At 41.1% G+C, this 27,263-nt stretch overlaps 1 protein-coding gene across 3 annotated transcripts; it reads left to right on the top strand.

Moving 5' to 3' along the window:
* The first annotated feature begins 3,307 nt into the window (after positions 1–3,307).
* LOC115148588 (zinc finger protein 184-like) lies at positions 3,308–25,218 on the top strand. 3 transcript variants are annotated; one of them, XM_029690613.1, is made up of 3 exons: positions 3,308–3,556; positions 14,692–14,994; positions 23,782–25,218. In XM_029690613.1, the coding sequence occupies exons 1-3, from the start codon at positions 3,364–3,366 to the stop codon at positions 24,582–24,584; spliced, it is 1,299 nt and encodes a 432-aa protein (XP_029546473.1). In that variant the 5' UTR covers positions 3,308–3,363; the 3' UTR covers positions 24,585–25,218. The 3 variants fall into 3 exon arrangements, 2 of the variants coding, with proteins under 2 accessions (XP_029546473.1, XP_029546472.1); XM_029690612.1 differs by having other exon boundaries at positions 14,692–15,021; XR_003866697.1 differs by lacking the exons at positions 3,308–3,556; positions 23,782–25,218 and adding an exon at positions 14,420–14,570 and having other exon boundaries at positions 14,692–15,779.
* The last annotated feature ends 2,045 nt before the right edge of the window (positions 25,219–27,263 follow it).

Genomic DNA, 27,263 nt, shown 5'->3' with positions numbered 1-27,263 from the left:
GGTGTGAGTGCATCTGTATGCACAGTGAGGCAAAGACTTTTGGAGGATGGCCTGGTGTCAAGAAGGGCAGCAAAGAAGCCACTTCTCTCCAGGAAAAACATCAGGGACAGACTGATATTCTGCAAAAGGTACAGGGATTGGACTGCTGAGGACTGGGGTAAAGTCATTTTCTCTGATGAATCCCCTTTCCGATTGTTTGGCGCATCTGGAAAAAAGCTTGTCCGGAGAAGACAAGGTGAGCGCTACCATCAGTCCTGTGTCATGCCAACAGTAAAGCATCCTGAGACCATTCATGTGTGGGGTTGCTTCTCAGCCAAGGGAGTGGGCTCACTCACAATTTTGCCTAAGAACACAGCCATGAATTAAGAATGGTACCAACACATCCTCCGAGAGCAACTTCTCCCAACCATCCAGGAACAGTTTGGTGACGAACAATGCCTTTTCCAGCATGATGGAGCACCTTGCCATAATGCAAAAGTGATATCTAAGTGGCTCGGGGAACAAAACATCGATATTTTGGGTCCATGGCCAGGAAACTCCCCAGACCTTAATCCCATTGAGAACTTGTGGTCAATCCTCAAGAGGCGGGTGGACAAACAAAAACCCACAAATTCTGACAAACTCCAAGCATTGATTATGCAAGAATGGGCTGCCATCAGTCAGGATGTGGCCCAGAAGTTAATTGACAGCATGCCAGGGCGGATTGCAGAGGTCTTGAAAAAGAAGGGTCAACACTGCAAATATGAACTCTTTGCATCAACTTAATGTAATTGTCAATAAAAGCCTTTGACACTTATGAAATGCTTGTAATTATACTTCTGTATTCCATAATAACATCTGACAAAAATATCTAAAGACACTGAGGCAGCAGACTTTGTGAAAATTTATATTTGTGTCATTCTTAACTTTTGGCCACGACTGTATGAGTGAAGCAATTCATGTATTAGGGATTGATTGTTTTGATTGTTGATGTACTAATTGTGACATGGGTAAAGAAGTTGTGTGAACTAAAGATATTGACACTATTCTCAGCATGCCCTGGTGAATGGAGAGGGTGAACTCTGATCCTGAGAATGAAACTGATCCTAATCTATTTGACTTATATCCATTACCAAAGTACATTTTCGATGACAATGATACAACTCTGGAATTGTAGCAGGTATGGTGCTAATGGCACACAGAGTCCATAGGCGTTGCCTTATAAATAGAGGAATCATGATGCTTGTCCTGGGTCATGTTCATTAGGCACCAACACAATACATTTTACTTAAAGCGGGAGTTACCACCTGGATTTGTCCAATAAGATATGCTAATTTTAGTTTCTGGGATGGAAATAGTTATTTCCACTATGCTGACCAAGGGGAGAATGATCAGTATCAACATAATAATTTGTTTCGTAGATGAAAATTGTACTCTGATTTAGATTGCTGAGGATTTCTTAAGCCTGTCCGCATGCTCTGTGGTGTCCACCAGGTTCTAAATCCAGCTGGCTGAACCACCAAACACCCTACCCAACCGCTCTGATGCGTCCGCATGGTCCTAAAGCACACCGATGCCGCTTTGGTATCACAATGGGGGGGAGGAGTTGTGCCCCTGACTCAGGCACTTTTCTGCACAACACTTGCATTTGGTTAGCCTGTAGCCTAAATACTGCCATTCTACTGAAGATGTGCCCTTCTTTGGCACCAAATGAATGTTCTCCTTTGCAGCACTAACTGCGTGCTCTAAAGGGGGAGCTTGTGATTGTCCAGCATGTGCATACCATGCAGGGAGTGAGAGAGTCCGCTTGTGATTGGCCAGCATCCTCTGTTCATGTATAGAGTGAATGAACAGAGTCTAGGGCATCTCATTTGGGGAGGTACCATAGCCTAGTTTTTATTGTATTAATTAATGAAGTGTCAAAGAAAGGAGAAAATCGCAGCCTCTTGCACGTCAATATCGCAATTTCGATCTGAATTCGATTAATCATGCAGCCCTACCCGGCAGGATGCTCTCAATAGTTCATGAGGGTCTTAGGGGCAGTGGAGTAGCACTATTTAAAAAAAAAAAAGAGGTAATCAATTCTCAATCAAAGTTTGTACCGATAGATGTAGCCTATTGAATATTATTATAGAATATGAATAAAATGCATGCTCCAATTGCAACTTCTGCCTATGCCCACACATATAGTCTCAATAATTTTTTTTATTTTTAATACCAAGTTAAGCATAACTCATTTCAAAATAGGCCATCACAGTCTGTCGTGAATGATAATTCTGCACGTTTTACCGTTAAAATGTCCAAACTGCGTCTACATGCCAATAATTTGATCTCATTTAGTTTCATGGGAATATGCATTTAGATCTTCTTTAATTTAGATCTTGAACTTGAAGCTTTTCAACCTCTCCACTGTGGCCCCATCAATGTGGATGGGGGCGTGCTCCCTCTGCTGTCTCCTGAAGTCCATGATCAGCTCCTTTGTTTTGTTGACGTTGAGGAGAGGTTATTTTCCTGGCACCACTCCGCCAGGGCCCTCACTGCTTCCCTGTAGGCGGTCTCTTCATTGTTGGTAATCAGGCTCACTACCGTTGCGTCGTCTGCAAACTTGATGATTGAGTTGGAGACATGTGTGGCCACGCAGTCATGGGTGAACAGGGAGTACAGGAGGGGGCTGAGCAAACACCCTTGTGGGGCCCCGTGTTGACATCTTGAAGTGAGTGGGGACAACAGACTGGGATAGGGAGAGATTGAATATGTCTCTAAACACTCCAGCAAACTGGTTTACACATGCTCCGAGGACACGGCTAGGGGTGACTTCTGGGCCGTCAGCCTTGCATGGGTTAACACGCTTAGATGTGAATGTAAATGCATTAAAGATAACGAAAAGGAGATACATACTGAATTGATGGTACCATATAATAAGCAGAAAAAGTGTGCTCATTCTTGTCACTATCAAACACAATTATTTTGTCTTTTCATGGGGAACCTTGAAGGTTAATAATCAAATATCTCAGGCCCTTCCACTCAACCTGGCTTTCTGCAATTTATCTTCATAAAATCATATTTTAAACCTAACCCTAACCATACTGTTAACCTTTTGTCCAACCTTAAATTAAGATCAAATATATATATATATACACACATACATATATATATATATACACATATATATATATATACATACATTTTTTTCATTCATGTTTACATAGTTAATTTTGTGTGGCTTTGGTAACTAGTGACAACCACACCTCCTCTTTTGATCAAATGACGATGTTTGCGGCTCATATTGAGGTCACGTGGATACATTTGGGTTCCACCATATCTTGGCTAGTAACGTTAGCTAGTCTTTTCGGGCTGTCCGACTTTTACTTTACCTCCTGCAAAATGTCCAAACTACAGTTGTTGAATGTGTTTCTTACCAAGCGACTAACTGCGGCTGCTGTGGAGATATATGTGGAAGTGGAAAAAACCATAATAGAATACGATAACGAAATTTCCAGTTCGAAGGAGGAGATCAAGCGTTTACGGCGGCTGCTGGATTTGGTTTTCAATCCCGAGATAAAATTACATCGAGCAGGTTTGTAGCAAATACTGTGCAGAGTCACGATTTGAAACGTGTAACATGGAATTAGAATACTAACAGTAATTTAATAGGATACATGTTTTAGGCCACAGTCCACCGCTTCTTCAATGGGGGGCAAGGCTCCATGAGTTTCCCAAACAATAGATGAATTTCTAAATCTTTTTGAGCTATCCACAGATTTGCAGATCACTGATTACCTACTTTATGGAAGGGAGGGATTTGGTCAGCACAAGACGTTGCGAATACGTCTTTTCAACCAAAAATACGTATTTAACTCATATGGAAGGAAAAGTATTCGAACTAGGTCTTCTCCTACCTGGGGTTTGTGAATACTCTCATAGTCGTAACGAACATGGGTCAACGCATGTGCATCGAATGGTTTATTCTGGAAGACTGACATGGGGTGATGTTTTGAAGCCACATCGCCCCCATATTGTAAAAATAATATTTTGGAAGCAATATAAATGCATTTATTCATGTCTGCATTTGGTTTTTGCCACGTTTATTCTATTACAAACACCTTATAGGAGAATTCCACTATTTAGGACCCTAATCTGTATATATTATGTAAATGTAATGTTGTAGAACAAGGGTCTCCAACCCTGTAACTGGAGAGCTTACCCTCCAGTTGTAACTAGCTTGGTTCAGTTTATCAACCAGCTAATTATTATAATCAGGTGTACTACATTAGGTTTGTAGTGAACCTACAAGATGCTAGCACTCCTGGAACAGGTTTGGAAAGCCCTGTTATAGAAGGTCCCAAACTGACGAAATTGACTTAATTAGCCTCATTATGCAGGTCTTTAATGTTGTACACATGAAATTGTGTCATACCTTACTTGATCTGCAAGGTTATAATGCATTTTGTTAAACTCGAGTGATATTTTCCGGCATGTAAGTTGGATCAGAAGCATACTAGCCAGGTCCACAACGTGTCCACTGTAAACTAGGGCTGGGCAATAAGGCCTAAAACTGATCTTGATTTCTTTCAAATTTATGGCTGATTCATGATATCAAAAAGCTTTGCTTTACAAATAAAGGTCAATACACTGCATTTCAAACAGTCAGGAATAATGAAATGAATTCAGGGAATGGAAAATTATACCTAGGCTAAATATAAGCCTTTGACAACCATAAGACCCACTAATAGTTTCATTATTTTCTCAAAGTAGTTTAACCTGCTTTTTTGCAATAATCACTAATCTGGCTTTCAAGTCTGTCTATGAAATGCCCTTTTTTTTGTTACAAATGTTACCAGAACCATGCACATTCACTAATAATGACCGACTTCTTGTAGCAGGCATTATAGAAACTCAACACAGGTCTCATACACAATCTCTCAACTACAAGGCCACGTGCTAGTGAATAGCCAGCTAATCTTTACATATCAAGTCTAGCCATCTTGGATCTATTTGCTTGCTAACAAGGTAGAACAGTTGAACTGTTATGAATAGACCCTCCTGTCCATCTCCAACTCTTTGAACAGCAGCCTGTTCACTTTGTTTAGATGTGGATAAGAACATGCTTATTTCTCAGAATGAGAACGAGTTGCCAATTCCTTATATAAATGCATATTTTTATGATCATTGCACACTTATAAAACAGACAGCTAACACGTCTGTGGCTAAAATACTGCTAGCGGTATCACAATTCAGAGCACGACAAACTGAGCATACATTTTCTACATGTTCATTGATACTCTCGTTTTAGTTGGGTCTGCTCTGTTCTACATTTTGTGAGTTGGGACATAAAAAGGGTAAGTTCTCATCTATTACAGTAAAATAATGTCTCTTAAGCATTTGTGTCCATTTGACTGATTCTGTTGAATCAAGCCTCAAATGCAAATAGTGAGTTAAACTGCTTCTTGTCAGAGAGGAAGAAGTGAATCTTTTGCCTTTGTTGTGAGTGGTAGGGGAGGGTCTTGATGTCTGTGCGAGTGGGAAAGTGCACACAGCATAGGAGGAGTGAAGGAGACTACACTAAAAAGAGACAGAACGCTCATAAAAAAAAAATTGGGCTACATGCATTTAGATCAATACACGAAAAACATACATTCAAATTAATTTGATATATCGCCCAGCCCTACTGTAAACAGAGCTTCTAATCTACCAAGCAACCGAATATTCTTTTATTTTTTTCAAACTACTACGCTACCAACTTGTCTGACTACGAATACAAGGAGGCAAGGCTTATTTATTTGAATTGGAATACACAGACGAGGATCTTTAACGGATCGAGGATGAGGGAGAGAGACGGAGCAGAGGCTCAGGCAGATATTCAACTAGCAGCAGATGCTCGACTCACCATCTGGGAACTGGTGGTGTACCTGCAATGCAAAGTGAAGCCCACTGAAGACGAGTGTCTTTGCTGTGTGGATTGGTACCTGCTTATGCCAGCCTTGGAAAATCTAGAATTGTCCGGCGACGAGATAGCGTTGTCCCGCGAGCCCACCATACTGTTTAATCATTGACAATTACTTTTCCAACCCTTATAAACCCAGCAGTTGTAGAAATGTTTTTCTGTGTACTGAAAATGAACTGGAAGAAGAGACCTTGACCATAGGGACCTAATGGCCAGCTGTCAATAAAGTAAGTACAGGTAGTTTGTGTGTGATAAATAGACTTTACAGTATTATAGGCTATATGTCATGAGTCACCCATATGGTCATCAGTAGACCAACCTAGTGTTATTCTGCTTCCGCACAGCGAGCTGATGTTTTTATTATTATTTTTTTAGGCAATATAGACTTGTGGCTTACAGAGTGGTCTTGGAATGGGAATTGAAAAGCGAACGACTTGGATGTGGTTAGAGACGAGTGTTACCCAGTTGTGTTGTCACCATCCGTAACAAGTACCTCTCACCCACCGGTGTCTACACTGGATTCAAGGCAGATTAGTGCTTTCAGTATCCTTTTGAACAACCTTCCACCGATGGCTCATTACCTTTCCCTCCCCTTTCTATTCTCCTTTTTGCATTAGTTATTTTTTACTTTATACTGCAATTCTACTTTTAGCTGCAAATGTGTACAAGGTCAAATAGTCCTTACAAAACATGTAACATAGCCTTGAAAAATCCACACTTTTGGTTTCTTGTGACAAAAAAAAGACAATGCAAAATCAGTCATTTATACATATAAGTTAAAGCATTATTGATAAGCAGTATTATTTCTGTTAACTATATATAAAACATATTTATCATTGCACTTGCCCAGGTGGTAAGGGTAACGCATGGTAGATCCCTGAGGTGGAACGTGTTGTGCGTGGGTTTGCCTGTTGTGGACTGGAGAGTAGCAATCTCAGTTCTGTGATATCTACAGATTCTGATGCAGATTTTCCATGGGTTCCAGGTTGGCTTTTGGTAGGTGAGTAGTTGATTTTGGTAAACTGGATATCTCAGCAGCCATGGGCAACCCACTAATTTCTGTGCTGCCACTGACATGAGCCTGCATATCATGGATAAATAGAACTGTATCCACCCTAGCCAGGATCCCACACTATGTATTCTACACATTAGCCTACCCAATAATAGAACCATGGCATTACTCAATACAGTGGCTTCGTGTCTACCTCCAGCTCATGTTCAATTTAGGGGTGATTTCACATTTGAAATTCTGTTCCAGGGAGCATTGGTGACATTGTATACAGAAAATGTTTTGCTGTTTTCTTAATGTGTTTGTACCAATAATTTTTCTTGTTGGTGGTTGACAGAAGTCGTCATCAGAGAAGGGCTCGCTACAAACAAGTAGGGCCAACGCACAAAGTCTGTGGATGGGAGTGTTTATGCGTCTTTGCATAACCACTAGCCAAAGCCTCAGTAATTCTGGGTCTTCCAAAGGAAGTCTGTGAAACGTTATTGGACTAGCTATGTTTTGTCACTGCAAAATGGTTTTGTTAGTCTCTTGATTTGATTGATACTAGTCATTTGCAAACATTTCTAAAAACCTGTTTTTGCTTTGTCATTATGGGGTGTTGTGTGTAGATTGATTGTGGGGGGGACTATTTACTCCATTTTAGAATAATGCTGTAATGTAACAATGTGGAAAAAGTCAAGGGGTCTGAATTCTTACCGAATGCACTGTATATCTAGCTACAGAAATAAGACAGATCCTGCTTGTGGTGCCTGTTTGAGTGTTTGTTTAATTGGCTACTGATTCCATGAGCACCAAGCCTCAAGCAACCACTCGTCTGATAAACAATTTCACAAATTCGTCTGTTTTTAATCTTTGCTGTGGTGTAATAAATGTTTAACACTTGTTTGTTAGGACAGCCTCTGGTATTACTTATTTATTTGGTGTTTACAGTGTTCCAAATTGTCAGAAAATAATCATAAGTATGTAGCTACAGTTGAAGTTGGAAGTTTACATACACTTAGGTTGGAGTCATTAAAACTCGTTTTTCAACCGCTCCACAAACTTCTTGTTAACAAAGTATAGTTTTGGCAAGTCGGTTAGGACATCTACTTTGTGCATGACACAAGTAATTTTTCCAACAATTGTTTACAGACAGATTATCACATTTCCAATAGGTCAGAAGTTTACATACACAAAGTTGACTGTGCCTTTAAACAGCTTGGAAAATTCCAGAAAATGATGTCATGCCTTTAGAACAGGGGTGTCAAACTCATTTTAGCTCAGGGGCCACATGGAGGAAAATCTATTCCCCGGTAAAATCATGGTGTATATATATAACTTAAAAACAACAACTTCAGATTGTTTTTTTTGTTTTAATACGATCAACATAAAACATAAAGTTGGAGCCTGAGGACAGTGTGTCCACAATAGTACAAGCACAACATCACTATTAATCATAAAACACCAAGTTTATTTGAAAATTCTAAAGAAAAAGAACACACAAACACACAATGCCTCAGTGATTCACAGAAGTATATCACAGATCACAGAACTATATCAGGGTGTCTCATGCAGCACTTTAAGTGGGGTTGCATAGTTTATTTGACTCCTGATACCTGGCATATTTTAGCTTTCACCAGCGCATCAATATCAGGCGTCACATCCTGAGTGGCAGCCAACTTCAGGATATGATTCAAGTGCTTGTGCGTGAGCCTTGAGCGCAGCTTTGTTTTATTTATGCTCATTACAGAGAACTTGCTCACAAAGATATGTGGTTCCAAACATGCACAACAGTTTTGCAGCGAGGGCTGTCAAGTTGGGGTAACCTGGCAAGAGATTCTGATAAAATGTGTCCAAGCCAGCTGCGGCAAATTTGCCCTTCATATCCGAGTCACACTGCAAGTCTATTATTTCAAGTTGGATGCTGACGGGCAGATCAGAGGGATTCACGGTGAATGGCGAGCAAAAAACGTTGAAGTCTTTCTCCAGTTCACCAAAAATCTGAAAGCATTGCTCAAACTCCCGTAACAGTCCCGTTATTTTATCTTTGAACCGCTTCATGTCTGCCACATGTTGGGTCGCGCACACATTTTTCAGACCGGAAGTGAGCTGCATCACCACCGGCGAGTTGCGTCTCCCACAATGACAGCTTCAACTTGAAAGAACGTATGCTGTCATAATACTGCGTGATGACTTTGTTGCGCCCTTGCAGCTGTTTGTTCAAGTTATTCAGGTGCTCTGTAACATCCACCATAAATGCAAGGTCCTGCATCCATTCTGCGGAATGAAATTCTAACTCTGGTTTGCCCTTTTCTTCCATGAACTGTTCAATTTCTTCTCGTAAATCAAAGAAACGCCTAAGCACAGCACCTCGGCTTAACCATCTTACCTCAGTGTGGTATGGCAGGCCATAGATGTGGTCTTTCTCTCTGAGAAGGCTGTCAAACTGACGGTGATTCAGGCTTCTGGATCGGATGAAATTAACAGTTTGGATGACCACCTTCATGACGTTATCCATCTTTAATGACTTGCAACACAAAGCCTCCTGGTGCAAAATACAGTGAAAAGTCCAAAAATCACGTCCTCCATTTGCAGATTGCACTTTCTCTCTGAACTTTGTCACAACGCCTGCTTTTTTCCCGATCATTGAGGGCGCACCATCTGTAGCCAGGCTGACAGCGTGGGACCAGTCCACTCCGACCCTGTCCAGCGCGCCGACGAGTGCGGTGAAAATATCAGATGCTGTCGTTGTATCTGTCATCGGCACCAACTCCACGAACTCCTCGGTGACGGTCAATGTGTCATCAACTCCGCGGATGAAAATGGCCAGTTGTGCAACATCTGTAATGTCCGTGCTTTCATCAATTGCAACTGAAAACCCAATAAATGACTTTACTTTTTGCTTCAACTGGCTGTCCAAATCCACTGAAAGATCGTAAATCCTGTCTGCAACTGTGTTTCTTGTCAGGCTGATATTTGCAAAAGCCTGGTGCTTTTCAGGGCACACAATCTCCGCTGCCTTCATCATGCATGTTTTTACAAATTCACCCTCACTAAATGGTTTTGAAGCCACTGCGATTTCATTAGCAATGAGGTAGCTAGCTTTCACTGCAGCGTCACTGATGTCTCGGCTGTGAGTAAACGCAGACTGCTGTTTCTTCAGACCCGCCAACAGTTCATTCACCTTCTCTCTTCTCCGCTGTCCTTGAAAGTTGTCATATTTGTCGGCATGAAGACTCACATAGTGGCGACGAAGGTTATACTCTTTCAGCACTGCAACATGCTGTGAACACACCAAACATACAGCTTTCCCATTCAATTCCGTGAATAAATAGGATGACCATTTTTCTTGGAACACTCTGCACTCTGCGTCCACTTTTCTCTTTTTTGACAGAGACATATTGGGGCAATGAGGGTGCCAAAGCACATAATGTTATAAGTAGAAGCAATAATAAATATCGCGGGCAAAACAAAGTAGCTCATCCGGACTGGCTGCACTTGCTTGACCTACTTGCTCTGCTCCGGTATAAACAGTTGGCTTGCTTAACACAATTGCTATTGCGCCATCCAGTGGACGCAATTGGAACAGCAGTTTATTTTATTGAAAAATTGCAGCTCATTTTTATACTTTACAAAATCATCTCGCGGGCCAGATTAAACCCCTTTGAGGGCCTGATCCGGCCCGCGGGCCGGACGTTTGACACCCCTGCTTTAGAAGCTTCTGATAGGCTAATTGACATCATCTGAGTCAATTGGAGGTGTACCTGTGGATGTATTTCAAGGCCTACCTTCAAACTCAGTGCTTCTTTGCTTGACATTATGGGAAAATCAAAAGAAATGTTCTTCTGTACAAACAATAGTATGCAAGTATAAACACAGTGGGACTACGCAGCCGTCATACCGCTCAGGAAGGAGACGTGTTCTATCTCCTAGAGATGAACGTACTTTGGTGTGAAAAGTGCAAATCAATCTCAGAACAACAGCAACGGACCTTGTGAAGATGCTGGAGGAAATGGGTACAAAAGTGTCTATGTCCACAGTAAAACGAGTCCTATATCGACATAACCGGAAAGGCAAGGAAGAAGCCACTGCTCCAAACCCTCCATAAAAAAAGCCAGACTACGGTTTGCAACTGCACATGGGGACAAAGATTGTACTTTTTGGAGAAATGTCCTCTGGTCTGATGAAACAAAAATATAACTATTTGGCCATAATGACCATTGTTATGTTTGGAGGGAAAAGAAAGGGGTTTACAAGCTGAAGAACACCATCCCAACCGTGAAGCACAGGGGTGGCAGCATCCATGTTGTCGGGGTGCTTTGCTGCAGGAGGGACTGGTGCGCTTCACAAAATAGATGTCATGAGGCAGGAAAATTATGTGGATATATTGAAGCAACATCTCAAGACATAAGTCAGGAAGTTAAAGCTTGGTTGCAAATGGGTTTTTGAGATATTGATGATAATAATCAATACGCCTTGACTAATGCCCAAGGTTTGTAAGACAATGGGTTAAATAATTAGGCAAGGACTTAGCTTTCCGCAAAAGGTTTCTGTAGCTTTATTCAGAGAACATTCTAAGGTCAGGATAACAAAACAATCATTATATAGTTCTTGCTTACTTACGCACATGCATTTACACACAAACTGTTGGTGACCTGCATCCCCCATTGACTTCCCACACTGTTTATCACTATCCAGCTCAGCCTGTTCCTTTCCCTCAAGGTTAGGAACCCCTTGAAGTTTTACTCCCTTTACCATCTGTCCCCTGCTCTCTACACTAATTACATACACACATTTCTTTCCCTCTCCAGTGGTTCCTGGACTTTCTGGGACTAATCAGACCAATCGATCACTACATTGATCATTACATTGATTATTCATTAACCATGCTGTATGACTAATAATTCATCATGGTTTATTGATTCATTTACCTTTTATTAGATAATTCTCTTATCAGTTTTGCTAATGGACAATGACCCCATGCATACTTCCAAAGTTGTGGCAAAATGGCTTAAAGACAACAAAGTCAAGGTATTGGAGTGGCCATCACAAAGCCCTGACCTCAATCCTATAGAAAATGTGTGGGCAGAACTGAAAAAGTGTGTGCGAGCAAGGAGGCCTACAAACTTGAGTCACTTACACCAGCTCTGTCAGGAAGAATGGGCCAAAATTCACCCAACTTATTGTGGAAGGCTACCTGAAACGTTTGAACCAAGTTAAATAATTTAAAGGCAATGCTACCAAATACTAATTGAGTGTATGTTGTAAACTTCTGACCACTGGGAATGTGATGAAAGAAATAAAAGCTTAAATAAATCACTCTACTGTTATTCTGACATTTCACATTCTTAAAATAAAGTGGTGATCCTAACTGACCTAAGACAGGGAATTTTTACTAGGATTAAATGTCAGGAATTGTGAAACTGAGTTTTTAATTTTTTTTGACTAAGGTGTATGTAAACTTCCGACTTCAACTGTATCTGTGTAAATTAGGCGGGTTGATTGAGGGACATGGCTAGTTTAGCTGTCTGGCTAACTGTAGGCAACATAGCGGGAACATTAAAACATGATATTACTTTTTAGTTTAACATTTGGATGCTGAAAGTAACGTTAGCTAGCCATCAGTCAGCCGCCATCTAGGCTGGTGACAGCTGGCCTGTGGCCCTGCCCAGAAAGACCATAAGGCCTATATTGTGGGTTTTGAGGTAGACTTGATCCCCACCAGATTTTCTAAGCTATTTTCACATTCCTTCCTAGCGACAAAATGGAACATTAGTTCACAATGTTGATTCACATATTAGTGTTATTTAACATGGTAAATCATAGGAATTTGACGTTTTTAGTGTAGCGTGATAGCAGGTCAAGCGTCTGAGGCTTTAAGATTCTTTGGGAGAATCCGATATAAAGGTTTCCGGTTAGACTGCTCCAAACTCAAATGCACATAAGCGACAGTACTTCACTGCCAAGCGTCCATCCAATATACACTGAGTTTACAAAACATTAAGACCACCTGCTCTTTCCATGACATACAGTGCATTTGGAAAGTATTCAGACCCCTTTTCCCACATTTTGTTACGTTACAGCTTTATTTGAAATTGGATTAAATACTTAAGTATTCAGACCCTTTACTCAGTACTTTGTTGAAGGACCTTTGGCAGCAATTACAGCCTCAAGTCTTTTTGGGTATGACGCTACAAGCTTGGCACATGCATTTGGGGAGTTTCTCCCATTCTTCTCTGCAGATGCTCTCAAGCTCTGTCAGGTTAGATGGGGAGTGTCGCTGCAAAGCTATTTTCAGGTCTCTCCAGAGATGCTAGATCGGGTTCAAGTCCGGGCTTTGGCTGGGCTGCTCAAGGACATAGAGACTTGTCCTGAAGCCACTCCTGCGTTGTCTTGGCTTGGCTGTGCGCTTAGGTTCGTTGTCCTGTTGGAAGGTGAACCTTCGCCCCAGTTTGAAGATCTCTGTACTTTGCTCCGTTCATCTTTCCCTCAATCCTGACTAGTCTCCCAGTCCCTGCTGCTGAAAAACAACCCCACAGCATGATGCTGTCACGACCATGCTTTACCCTAGGGATGTTGCCAGGTTTCCTCCAGATGTGATGCTTGTCATTCAGCCCAAAGCATTCTATCTTGGTTTCATCAGACCAGAGAATCTTGTTTCTCATGGTCTGAGTCCTTTAGGTGCCTTTTTGCCTACTCCAGCGGGCTGTCGTGCCTTTTTACTGAGGAGTGTCTTCCGTCTGGCCACTCTACCATAAAGTCCTAATTGGTGGAGTGCTGCAGCGATGGTTGTTCTTCTGGAAGGTTCTCCCATCTCCACAGAGGAGCTCTGAGTGACCATCAGGTTCTTGGTCACCTCCCTGACCAAGGCCCTTCCATGATTGCTTAGTTTGGCCGGGCAGCCAGCTCTTGGAAGAGTCTTAGTGGTTCCAAACTTCATCCATTTAAGAATTGGGGCCACTGTGTTCTTGGGGACCTTCAATGCTGCAGAAATGTTTTGGTATTCCTTGACACAATCCTGTCTTGACACAATCCTGGTATTTCAGTTTTTTATTTTAAAATTTGCAGAAAAATCTAAACCAGTTTTCGCTTTGTCATTATGGGGTATTGTGTGAAAACATTTTGTTTATCCATTTTAGAGTAAGTCTGTAATGTAACAAAATGTGGTGAAAGTCAAGGTGTCTGAATACTTTCCAAATGCACTGTAGACTGACCAGGTGAATCCAGGTGAAAGCTATGATCCCTTATTGAAGTGGATTTAACAAGTGACATCAATCAGTGTAGATGAAGTGGAGGACACTGGTTAGAGACGTCTTGAGACAATTGAGACATGGATTGTGTATGTGTACCACTCAGAGGGTGAATGGGCAAGACAAAATATTGAAGTGCCTTTGAACGGGGTATGGTAGTAGGTGCCAGGCACACCGGTTTGTGTCAAACTGTAACACTGCTGGGTTGTTCACGCTCAACAGTTTCCTGTGTGTTCCAAGAATGGTCCACCGCTCAAAGGACATCCAGCCAACTTGACACAACTGTGGGAAGCATTGGAGTCAACATGAGCCAACATCCCTGTGGAACGATTTCGACACCTTGTTGAGTCCATTCCCAAACCAATTGAGTCTGTTCTGAGGGCAAAAGGGGGGTGCAACTCGATATTAGGTAGGTGTTCTTAATGCTTTGTACACTCAGTGTAAATTTAACATAAGTGTACCAACTAACCATGTAAGACAATGGTTAAGGAGTTAATTGTTTTGAAAGATTCTTCTTTCCTTTTCTCCAGACCTACATCAGCTCTATCTCCCAGATGAGGTTTCTCCTGAGCAGCAGCACTGTGAGCAGGAGTGGAGCCCCAGTCTGAAGCAAGAGGACCCAGAGCCCTCACAGATTAAAGAGGAACATGAAGTCTGGACCAGTCAAGGGGGAGAACAGCTTAAAGAGCTAGAGTCTGATACCAAAGAGTTAATATTCACTCCCTCTGTGGAAAACCTGGAACCACCTCTGACCTCACATCTTTTCCAAATGCAAATTGTGGTCTCACCCACCAGTACAACTAAAGAGATCAAGATGAAACCATGTCACATTGGTGAAAGCTCTTCTTGTCATGTTTGTGGTAAATGTTTTGACTGTAAATCTGGTCTGGAAAGGCATATGAGGGCTCATACTGGCGAAAAACCTTATTGCTGCAGTGAATGTGGCAAATGCTATAGTCAGATAGGAAATCTGACAGTGCATATGAGGGGACACACAGGGGAGAGATCATACAGATGCTTTTTGTGTGGAGAATACTTCATCACAGCATCCCAATTAAAATCACTCACACGCAGGGGAGTAATATAATCCCGGGGCCATCCAAAACCAAATCTCGTTTGTGCACTGGTAACAGTCGTGAAACTAGGGAGGGACCGTATCAGTGCAAGTAATGTGTTAAATCCTTCAGGCAGAAGAGGAACCTGTTACGGCATATGAGGAATCACACAGGAGCAATTAATGCAGCAAATGCTTCAACTGGAGTGGGGGAAAAAATTATTACATGATTTACACAGAGGAGAAAATGTATTTTGTGTCCACATTTTAATGCTCCAGCAACGAATTCAAAGAAGTAACATCACATCAGTGCAAGAACTTCAGAAAATGGTTTAGAAAGATTGGATTTGGATATCTTGAAAAGTAAACGAGAAACACCTTATTCACCAGAGGGAGGAAACATGAACGTGTCATTTGTTTGGATCACTATGAGTTGACTAATGGACTTGTAGAACATTATCAAATTATTACATTAACACATTTGTTGTTTTTGGCGAGGATATTTAGGATTTGTATGCAGTCTCTAACTTTTGTGAATAAAAATTGTACAGCTGTATTCTAGAATATGGTGTGTTTTTAAAATTGACTGTTGAATCTAACATTTTGAACCTGGGGATGATCACATTCCCAGTCAATCCCCATCTAAATTGATCATGCGTTTCTGTTTCCTTCAAGTCAGTTTAGAACAAATTTTTATTTTCAATGACGGCCTAGGAACAGTGGGTTAACTGCCTTATTAGGGGCAGAACGGCCGATTTTTACCTTGTCAGCTCAGGGATTCGATCTTGCAACCTTTCGGTTACTAGCCCAACACTCTAACCACTAGGCTACCTGCCATTCAAAGTTGACCTATTTTGCATACCCCACCCTACTATGAGACATCCATGTCTTTATCACTATAAAGATAAACGGTTGAGTTTTATATAATCTGAAAGATTAGTGTTGTCAAACTATTTTAATGATCTATTAAAAAATGTTTTTGAATAAAATATCTATATTTTTAAATGTATCTTTTTAATGTTTTTTTCATATATATATTAAACATTCAGTTGAAGTTGGAAGTTTACATACGCCTTAGCCAAATACATTTAAACTCCGTTTTTCACAATTCCTGACATTTAATCCTAGTAAAGATTCCCTGTCTTAGGTCAGTTAGGATCACCAGTTTATTTGAAGAATGTAAAATGTCAGAATAATAGTAGAGAGAATGATTTATTTCAGCTTTTATTTATTTTATCACATTCCCAGTGGGTCAGAAGTTTACATGCACTCAATTAGTATTTGGTAGCATTGCCTTTAAATTGTTTAACTTGGTTCAAATGTTTCTGGTAGACTTCCACAAGCTTCCCACAATAAGTTGGTTGAATTTTGGCCCATTCCTCCTGACAGAGCTGGTGTAACTGAGTCAGGATTGTAGGCCTCTTTGCTCGCACATGCTTTATCAGTTCTGCCCCCAAATTTTCTATAGGATTGAGGTCAGGGCTTTGTGATGGCCACTCCAATACCTTGACTTTGTTGTCCTTAAGCCATTTTGCCACAACTTTGGAAGTGTGCTTGGGGTCATTGTCCATCTGGAAGACCCATTTGCGACTAAGCTTTAACTTCCTGACTGATGTTGCTTCAATATATCCACAATATTTTTTTTCTTCATGATGCCATCTATTTTGTGAAGTGCACCAGTCCCTCTTGCAGCAAAGCACCCCCACAACATGATGCTGCCACCCCCGTGCTTCACGGTTGGGATGGTTTTCTTCGGCTTGCAAGCCTCCCCCTTTCCCCTCCAAACATATGGATGATCATTATGGCCAAACACTTCTATTTTTGTTTCATCAGACCAGAGGACATTTCTCCAAAAAGTACAATCTTTGTCCCAATGTGCAGTTGCAAACCATAGTCTGGCTTTTTTATGGCGGTTTTGGAGCAGTGGCTTCTTCCTTGCTGAGCGGCCTTATGTCGATATAGGGCTCGTTTTACTGTGGATATAGATACTTTTGTACCTGTTTCCTCCAGTATCTTCACAAGGTCCTTTGCTGTTGTTCTGGGATTGATTTGCACTTTTCGCACCAAAGTACGTTCATCTCTAGGAGACAGAACGCGTCTGCTTCCTGAGTGGTATAACGGCTGCGTGGTGTTTATACTTGCGTACTATTGTTTGTACAGATGAATGTGGTACCTTCAGGCGTTTGGAAATTGCTCCCAAGGATGAACCAGACTTGTGGAGGTCCAAATTTGTTTTTCTGAGGACTTGGCTGATTTCTTTTGATTTTCCCATGATGCCAAGCAAAGAGGCACTGAGTTCGAAGCTTGGCCTTGAAATACATCCACAGGTACACCTCCAATTGACTCAAATGATGTTAATTAGCCTATCAGAAGCTTCTAAAGTCATGACATTTTCTGGAATTTTCCAAGCTGTTTAAAGGCACAGTCAACTTAGTGTATGTAAACTTCTGACCCACTGGAATTGTGATACAGGGAATTATAAGTGAAATTATCTGTCTGTAAACAATTGTTTAAAAAATTACTTGTCATGCACAAAGTAGATGTCCTAAGTGGTTGAAAAACTTAGGTTGGAGTCATTAAAACACATTTATGTAAACTTCCAACTTCACGTGTATATACTACCGTTCAAAAGTTTGGGGTCTCTTCGATATGTCCTTGTATTTGAAAGGGAAGGAAAAAAAATTCCATTGAAATAACATCAAATTGATCAGAAATATAGTGTAGACATTAATGTTGTAAATTACTGTTGTAGCTGGAACCAGCAGACTTTTAATGGAATATCTACATAGGCGTACAGAGGCCCGTTATCTGCAACCACCACTCTTGTGTTCCAATGGCACGTCGTGTTAGCGTATCCAAGTTTATATATTTTTTTTACTTGTTCTCAACTGGCCTACCTGGTTTAAAAAGGTGGAGAAAAAAAAATGTAAAAGGCTAATTGATCATTAGAATACCCTTTTGCAATTATGTTAGCACAGCTGAAAACTGTTGTCCTGATTGAAGGAGCAATAAAACAGGCCTTTAGACTATTTGAGTATCTGGAGCGTCAGCATATGTGGGTTCGATTACAGGCTCAAAATGACCAGAAGCAAAGAACTTTTTTCTGAAACTCGTCAGTCTATTCTTGTTCTGAGAAATGAAGGCTATTCCATGCGAGAAATTGCCAAGAAACTGAAGATCTCGTACAACGCTGTGTACGACTCCGTTCACAGAACAGAGCAAACTGGCTCTAACCAGAATAGAAAGAGGAGTGGGAGGCCTCGGTGCACAACTGAGCAAGAGGACAAGTACATTACAGTGTCTAGTTTGAGAAACACAGACGCCTCACAAGTCCTCAACTGGCAGCTTCTTAAATAGTACCCGCAAACACCAGTCTTAACAGCAACAGTGAAGAAGCAACTCCGGGATGCTGGCCTTCTAGGCAGAGTTGCAAAGAAAAAGCCATATTTTAGACTGGCCAATAAAAAGAAAAGATTAAGATGGGCAAAAGAACACAGACACAGGACAGAGGAACTCTGCCTAAAAGGCCAGCATCCCAGAGTCGCCTCTTCACTGTTGACGTTGAGACTGGTGTTTTGCGGGTACTATTTAATGAAGCTGCAAGTTGAGTCATTTACAACATTAACAATGTCTTTCTGATCAATTTGATGTTATTTTAATGGACAATTTTTTTTTTCTTCTTTCAAAAACAAGGACATTTCTACATGACCCCAAACTTTTCAATGGTAGTGTGTATATATACAAAAGTATGTGGAAACACCTTCAAATTGGTGGATTTGGCTATTTCAACAACACCCATTGCTGACAGGTATATACAATCGAGCACACAGCCATGCAATCTCCATAGACAAACATTGGCAGTAGAATGCCCTTACTAAAGAGCTCAATGACTTTCAATGTGGTACCTTAATAGGATGCCACCTTTCCAACAAGTCAGTTTGTCAAATTTCTGCCCTGCTAGAGCTGTCAACTGTAAGTGCTGTTATTGTGAAGTGGAAACGTCTAGGAGCAACAACGGCTCAGATGTGAAGTGGTAGGCCACACAAGCTCACAGACAGAACGGGACCGCTGAGTTCTGAAGCGCTTAAAAATAGTCTGTCCTCGGTTGCAACACTCACTGCCAACTTCCAAACTGCCTCTGGAAGCAGCGTTAGCACAAGAACTCTTAGTCAGGAGCTTCATGAAATGGGTTTCCGTGGTCGATCAGCCGTACACAAGCCTAAGATCGCCACAATTGGACTCTGGAACAGTGGAAGTGATAAATCCCACTTCACCATCTGGCAGTCCGGCAGACTAATCTGGATTTGGTGGATGCCAGGAGAAGGCTACCTGCCCCAATGCATAGTGCCAACTGTAAAGTTTGGTGGAGGAGGAATAATGGTCTGGGTTTTTCATGGTTCGGGCTAGGCCCCTTAGTTTCAGTGAAGGGAAATCTTAATGCTACAGCATACAATGACATTCTAGACGATTCTGTGCTTCCAACCTTTATGCACCAGTTTGGGGAAGGCCCTTTCCTGTTTCAGCATGACAATGCCCCTGTGCACAAAGCAAGGTCCATACAGAAATGGTTTGTCTAGATCGGTGTGGAATATCTCGACTGGCCTGCACAGAGCCCTGATCTCAACCCCATCGAACACCTTTGGGATGAATTGGAAGGGTGACTGCGAGCCAGGCCTAATCGCCCAACATCAGTGCCCGACCTCACAGATGCTTGTGGCTGAATGGAAGCAAGACCCTGCAGTAATGTTCCAACATCTAGTGGAAAACCTTCCCAGAAAAGGCGAGACCAACTCCATATTAATGCACATGATTTTGGAATGAGATGTTCGACGAATATAAACGCATAATGCAAAGTAATGGTCCCATGTTTCATAAGCTGAAATAAAGATCCAAGAAATGTTCTATATGTAGAAAAAGTTTATTTCTCAAATTTTGTGCACAAATTTGTTTAAATCCCTGTCAGTGAGCATTTTTCTTTTGCCAAGATACTCCATCCACCTGACAGGTATGGTATATCAAGAAGCTGATTAAACAGCATGATCATTACATAGGTGCACCTTGTGCTGGGGACAATAAAAGGCCACTCTAAAATGGACATTTTTGTCACACAACACAGTGCCAAATATGTCTTACGTTTTGAAGGAGCGTGCAATTGGCATGCTGACTGCAAGAATGTCCACCAGAGCTGTTGCCAGACAATTGAAAGTTAATTTCTCTACCATAAGCCGCCTCCAATGTCGTTTTAGAGAATTCGGCAGTGCATCCAACCGCAGACCACGTGTATGGTGTTGTGTGGGGGAGTGGTTGGCTGATGTCAAAGTTGTAAACAGAGTTCCCCTGTGTTAATGGGGTTATTGTATGGGCAGGCATAAGCTGCAGAAAACGAACACAATTGCATTTTATCTATGGCAATTTGAATGCACAGAGATATCATGAAGAGATCGTGAGACCTATTGTCATGCCATTCATCCGCCGCCATCTCATGTTTCAGCATAATAATGCATGGCCCCATGTTGCAAGGATCTGTATACAATTCTTGGAAGCTGGAAATGTCCCAGTTCTTGCATGGCCTGCATACTCACCAGACATGTCACCCATTGAGCATTTTTGTGTACTCTGGGTCGACGTGTACAACAGCGCGTTTCAGTTCCTGCCAATATCTAGCAACTTTGCACAGGCATTGAAGAGGAGTGGGACAACATTCCGCAGGCCACAATCAACAGCCTGATCAACTCTATGGGAAGGAGAGGTGTCGTGCTGCATGAGGCTATCTGCATTGTGTCCCACCCAGTACCCGCCAACCCCTCTTTTACACTACTGCTACTCTGTTCATCATATATGCATAGTCACTTTAACCATATCTACATACTACCTCAATCAGCATGACTAACCGGTGTCTGTATGTAGCCTCGCTACTTTGATAGCCTCGCTACTGTATATAGCCTGTCTTTTTACTGTTGTTTTATTTCTTTACCTACCTATTGTTCACCTAATACCTTTTTTACATTATTTGAGGTGTTTGTGTGTCATGTTTTGGCTGATAAATATACTAAAATGTGATTACTAATAATTACAGATTATTAATCTGGTATCCGAGTTGGTCATGGTTGCACCTCAGCCACGCTCAAGGTCCTAAATAAGATCATAACCGCCATCGATAAGACAGTACTGTGCAGCCGTCTTCATTGATCTGGCCAAGGCTTTCGACTCTGTCAATCACCGTATTCTTATCGGCAGACTCAATAGCCTTGGTTTCTCAATTGACTGCCTCGCCTGGTTCACCAACTACTTCTCAGATAGAGTTCAGTGTGTCAAATCGGAGGGCCTGTTGTCCTGACCTCTGGCAGTCTCTATGGGGGTGTGCCACAGGGTTCAATTCTCGGGCCAACTCTTTTCTCTGTATATATCAATGATGTCGCTCTTGCTGCTGGTGATTCTCTGATCCACCTCTATGCAGACGACACCATTCTGTATACATTTGGCCCTTCTTTGGACACTGTGTTAACAAACCTCCAAATGAGCTTCAATGTCGTACAACACTCCTTCCGTGGCCACCAACTGCTTTTAAATGCTAGTAAAACCAATTGTTGCCCCCACCCGCCCACTCGACTAGCATCACGATCCTGGACAGTTCTGACTTAGAATATGTGGACAAATACAAATACCTAGGCATCTGGTTAGACTGTAAACTCTCCTTCCAGGCGCATATTAAACATCTCCAATCCAAAATTAAATCTAGAATCGGCTTCCTATTTCGCAACAAAGCCTCCTTCACTCATGCTGCCAAACATACCCTAATAAAACTGACTATCCAACCGATCCTTGGCTTTGGCGATGTCATTTACAAAATAGCCTCCAACACTCTACCCATCCGTTTTGTCACCAAAGCCCCATATACTACCCAGCACTGTGACCTGTATGCTCTCGTTGGCTGGCCATCACTACATATTCGTCGCCAAACCCACTGGCTCCAGGTCATCTATAAGTCTTTGCTAGGTAAAGCCTCGCCTTATCTCAGCTCACTAGTCACCATAGCAACACCCACCCGTAGCACGTGCTCCAGCAGGTATATTTCATTGGTCATCCCCAAAGCCAACACTTCCTTTGGCCGCCTTTCCTTCCAGTTCTCTGCTGCCAATGACTAGAACGAATTGCAAAAATCACTGAAGCTGGAGTCTTATATCTCCCTCTCTAACTTTAAGCATCAGCTGTCAGAGCAGCTTACCGATCACTGTACCTGTACACTGCCAATCTGTAAATAGCACACCCAACTACCTCATCCCCATATTGTTATTTATCCTCTTGCCCTTTTGCACCACAGTATCTCTACTTGCAAATCATCATCTGCACATCTATCACTCCAGTGTTAATGCTATATTGTAATTATTTCGCCTCCATGGCCTATTTATTGCCTTTTTATTGCCTGTACATAGATTTTTCTATTGTGTTATTGACTGTACGTTTGTTTATGTGTAACTCTGTGTTGTTGTTTTTGTCACACTGCTTTGTTTTATCTTGGCCAGGTCTCAGTTGTAAATGAGAACTTGTTCTCAACTGGCCTACCTGGTTAAATAAAGGTGAAAAAAATAAATAAATTACAATTAGACATTTTCACTTTCAAATGGTACCACAAAGATGGTTTGAGATCCGCACATGAGAGGGAATATCCATAGTTATAAATTAAACTGTTAACCTTCAATAGCAAATCATAGAAATATAGATGATAGAATAGACATTCCCATTAAAGTTGATATTAGATGTTGGGAGTCCTGGCGAGCATCTTTCTAGTAGTAGAATACTTGAAAGTTAAAGTTTCAATTCAATGTACATTTCAATGGTCTACCAGCTAAATTGCAGTGGTCTGAAGGGATAGATCCATTCTATTGATTATATTTCTATGATTGTAATGACGCCCAACCTGTATTCAACGATGACAGGCACAACAAAAACACCTCTGATGATGTGAAATAGGGTCTAAGCTACAACATTTATGAAAATGAGTTTACCCATTTTTAGATCATTGCCCTCAAAGGTTAAAGTAATTTTAATAAAATAAAAAAGAATAATTCAAGAAATCATACAAAAATTTGACAACCCTGTTTATAAGCTTTCAAATGATATCAACCTCAACCGTTTATCTTTTTTCAGTGATGAAGACATGGATGTCTCATGGTAGGGTGAGGTATGCAAAATGGGGGAACTTTGAGCACCTATATCTCCTGGGACCAGTTTTTCAAAAGTTATCGGGATTTCGCCTTTCGGATGCAATTAAATGCATACAAATAGAATGAATAGAACAAGTCCCCATTTAAGTCAATGATTTCTCCACTCTATTTCTATGCATTTAATCATATCCGAAAGGCGAAATCCCGATGGATAACATCAGAAAAACTATGCCCACTTTCTGACCACTTCTACCATGGGCAAGTATGGAAGGTTTCATTAAAATTAAAAGGGGTGCAGTCAGTGATTTGAATTAATGTAAAACAACCCCATAGGCCATAGGGTCCCAATTCTTCTGAAAATATGTATAAAACTGATTTTTATTTTCTATCCTTCTCTCCAGACCTCCAGCAGCTTTCTCTCCCGGTCTCTGAAGAGGTTCCCCCTAAGCAGCACTGTGGGCAGGAGTGGAGCCCCAGTCTGGGGCAAGAGGACCCAGAGTCCAAACAGATTAAAGAGGAACATGAGGAAGTCTGGACAAGTCAGAGGGGAGAGCAGCTTAAAGGGCTAGAGTCGGATACCAAAGAGTTCATATTTACTCCTACCACTGCGGAAAATCAGGAACCATCTCAGCCCTCACATTTTTTCCAAATCCAAATTGTGGATTCACCCACCAACATAATTGAAGTGATGAAAACAGAACCTGATGGAGTCTGCTACAGTGTATCAGATAAAACACTTACTTGTCATATTTGTGGCAAATGTTTCAAATGTAACTGGGATTTTAAAAGGCATATAAAGACCCATACATGGGAGAAACCTTTTCGCTGTAATGACTGCGACAAATTCTATCGTCAGTTCGGACATCTAAAGCGGCATATGAGGAAGGTGCATATGGCTTTTCACAACCGGGAGAAACCATACAGGTGTCATGTTTGTGGCAAATGGTTCAATTGGGCATCTTCTTTGAAAAGGCATATGAGGACCCATACAGGGGAGAAACCTTATTTCTGCACTGAATGTGGGAAATGCTACGGTCATATTGGACATCTGCGAGTGCATATGAGGAATCACACAGGGGAAAGACCATATAGATGTTCTTTGTGCAAAAAAGGCTTTACCACATCATTCCAGTTAAAACAACATAAAAACAAAACCAGATCGTGTGGTTTTGCTCATAATGGTCTGATTGAATCTAGGCCTTAGCCATAATGTTTGCACTGTGGCTATGAATGTGGGAAATAGTTTGAACTGAATTAATGGATTTATTGTGGGACTATTGTGTATGGCCTAAAAGACTTTGGGACATTTAAAGGCTTTTTTGGTTTTGGACAAACACACACATACACATTTGTGCACCTACATACTCCTCGCTGTGAATGAATACTAATGATTGCAAATAATCTAATGTTGATAACTGGGTTCTTTATTGCCTCTATGAAGTTGTCTCGGAGTTGCTCTAACCGTTATTGCATGAGATATTGTTAGTTGGGTTACCCCCTGTGCTGTGTTCACATTGGTGTGTCTTATCCATCCTCTCTACTGGCTATCTGGCAAACAGGCTACACTCTAGGCAGTCTCTTCTGCTGATGTGTGTGTCTGGTAGCGGTACTCTCTCTCCTACTCTTTTCATATCGGCAGTGTAAATACCTACCTGCCGCCCAAACAACATTTTATTTGTTAGGTATTGACTGGACCTTATGTCTAATGGTTCTTATTGGTCATTTTTGTTCACATCTGTACTCAGAATGTATATTTGGATGAATTTCCTTTAATACAATCCAAATGTTTGATATGTTGAATTGAGCAAATATGCACATAATAAATAACCCAATATATTTAATGTCTTGAGTTTTATTCATACATTTCTAAACAAATGACAATCTATATCCTAACAAAGATCCAAAACAGTTGGAGTTAGTCCAAAACTAGAGGTATCACCCCTAACTTTCCTGCATGAATCATCATAAAATTCCATGAAAAGTTATCATATAATATTAGTGTGACATTTTTATTGACACTGATCAATCTAGTTTACTATGCAGGATACTATTGGCTGTATGCCTTCTCCAACCGGATTGTCATACTTTTTTTCTCCATTGTTATTAAAAAGCAACAATTCTATATACAGTTGAAGTCGTAAGTTTACATACACTTAGGTTTTCAACCACTCCACAAATTTCTTGTTAACAAACTATAGTTTTGGCAAGTCGGTTCGGATGTCTACTTTGTGAATGACACAAGTAATTTTTCCAACAATTGTTTACAGACAGATTATTTCACTTATAATTCACTGTATCACAATTCTAGTGGGTCAGAAGTTTACATACACTAAGTTGACTATGCCTTTAAACAGCTTGGAAAATGATGTCACGGCTTTTGAAGCTTTTGATAGGCTAATTGACATAATTTGAGTCAATTGGAGGTGTACCTGTGGATGTATTTCAAGGTCTAACTTCAAACTAAGTGCCTATTTGCTTGACATCAAGGGGGGGGGGGGGGGAACTCAGCCAAGACCTCAGAAAAAAATTGTAGACCTTCACAAGTCTGGTTCATCCTTGGGAGCAATTTCCAAATGTCTGAAGGTACCACGTTCATCTGTACAAACAATAGTACGCAAGTATAAACACCATGGGACCACGCAGCCGTCATACCGCTCAGGAAGGAGATGCGTTCTGTCTCCTGGAGATGAACGCACTTTGGTTGCGAAAAGTGCAAATCAATCCCAGAACAACAGCAAAGGAACTTGTGAAGATGCTGAAGGAAACGGGTACAAAAGTATCTATATCCACAGTAAAACGAGTCCTATATCGACATAACCTGAAATGCTGCTCAGCAAGGAAGAAGCCACTGCTCCAAAACCGCCATAAAAAAGCCAGACTACAGTTTGCAACTTCACATGGGGTCAAAGATTGTACTTTTTGGAGAAATGTCCTCTGGTCTGATGAAACAAAAATATAACTGTTTGGCCATAATGACCATTGTTATATTTGGAGGAAAAAGTGGAGGTTTGCAAGCCGAAGAACTCCATCCCAACCGTGAAGCACAGGGGTGGCGGCATCATGTTGTGGGGGTGCTTTGCTGCAGGAGGGACTGGTGCACTTCACAAAATAGATGACATCATGAGGCAGGAAATTTATGTGGATATATTTAAGCAACATCTCAAGACATCAGTCAGAAAGTTAAAGCTTGGTCGCAAATGGGTCTTCCAAATGGACAATGACCCCCAAGCATGCTTCCAAAGTTGTGGCAAAATGGCTTAAGGACAACAAAGTCAAGGTATTGGAGTGGCCATCACAAAGCCCTCACATCAATCCTATAGAACATTTGTGGGCAGAACTGAAAAAGCATGTGCGTGCAAGTAGGCCTACAAACCTGACTCAGTTACACCAGCTCTGTCAGGAGGAATGGGACAAAATTCACCCAACTTATTGTGGAAGGCTACCCAAAATGTTTGACCCAAGTTAAACAATTTAAACGCCATGCTACCAAATACTAATTGAGCGTATGTAAACGTCTGACCCACTGGGAATGTGATGAAAGAAATAAAAGCTGAAATAAATAATTCTCTCTGCTATTATTCTGACATTTCACATTCTTCAAATAAAGTGGTGATCCTAACTGACCTAAGACAGGGAATTGTTACTAGGATTAAATGTCAGGAATTGTGGAAAAACTGAGTTTAAATGTACTTGGCTAAGGTGTATGTAAACTTCCGACTTCAACTGTATAATCCATTCTATACAGTTCTGCTGTTTTTTTTTCACAGGAGCAGAGTTGTATATACATTATATTAGGGTACAATTTCAAGAGGTGGCAGTTTTTCTGGAAACTAATTCCAGATTTTTGCTTTAAAATATTTTATACTTTTTATTACATTTTTTT

This window comes from Salmo trutta, chromosome 15 (assembly GCF_901001165.1).
Source record: "Salmo trutta chromosome 15, fSalTru1.1, whole genome shotgun sequence".
NCBI lineage: Eukaryota > Metazoa > Chordata > Actinopteri > Salmoniformes > Salmonidae > Salmo > Salmo trutta.
This window is presented reverse-complemented; position numbering and strand designations above follow the sequence as displayed.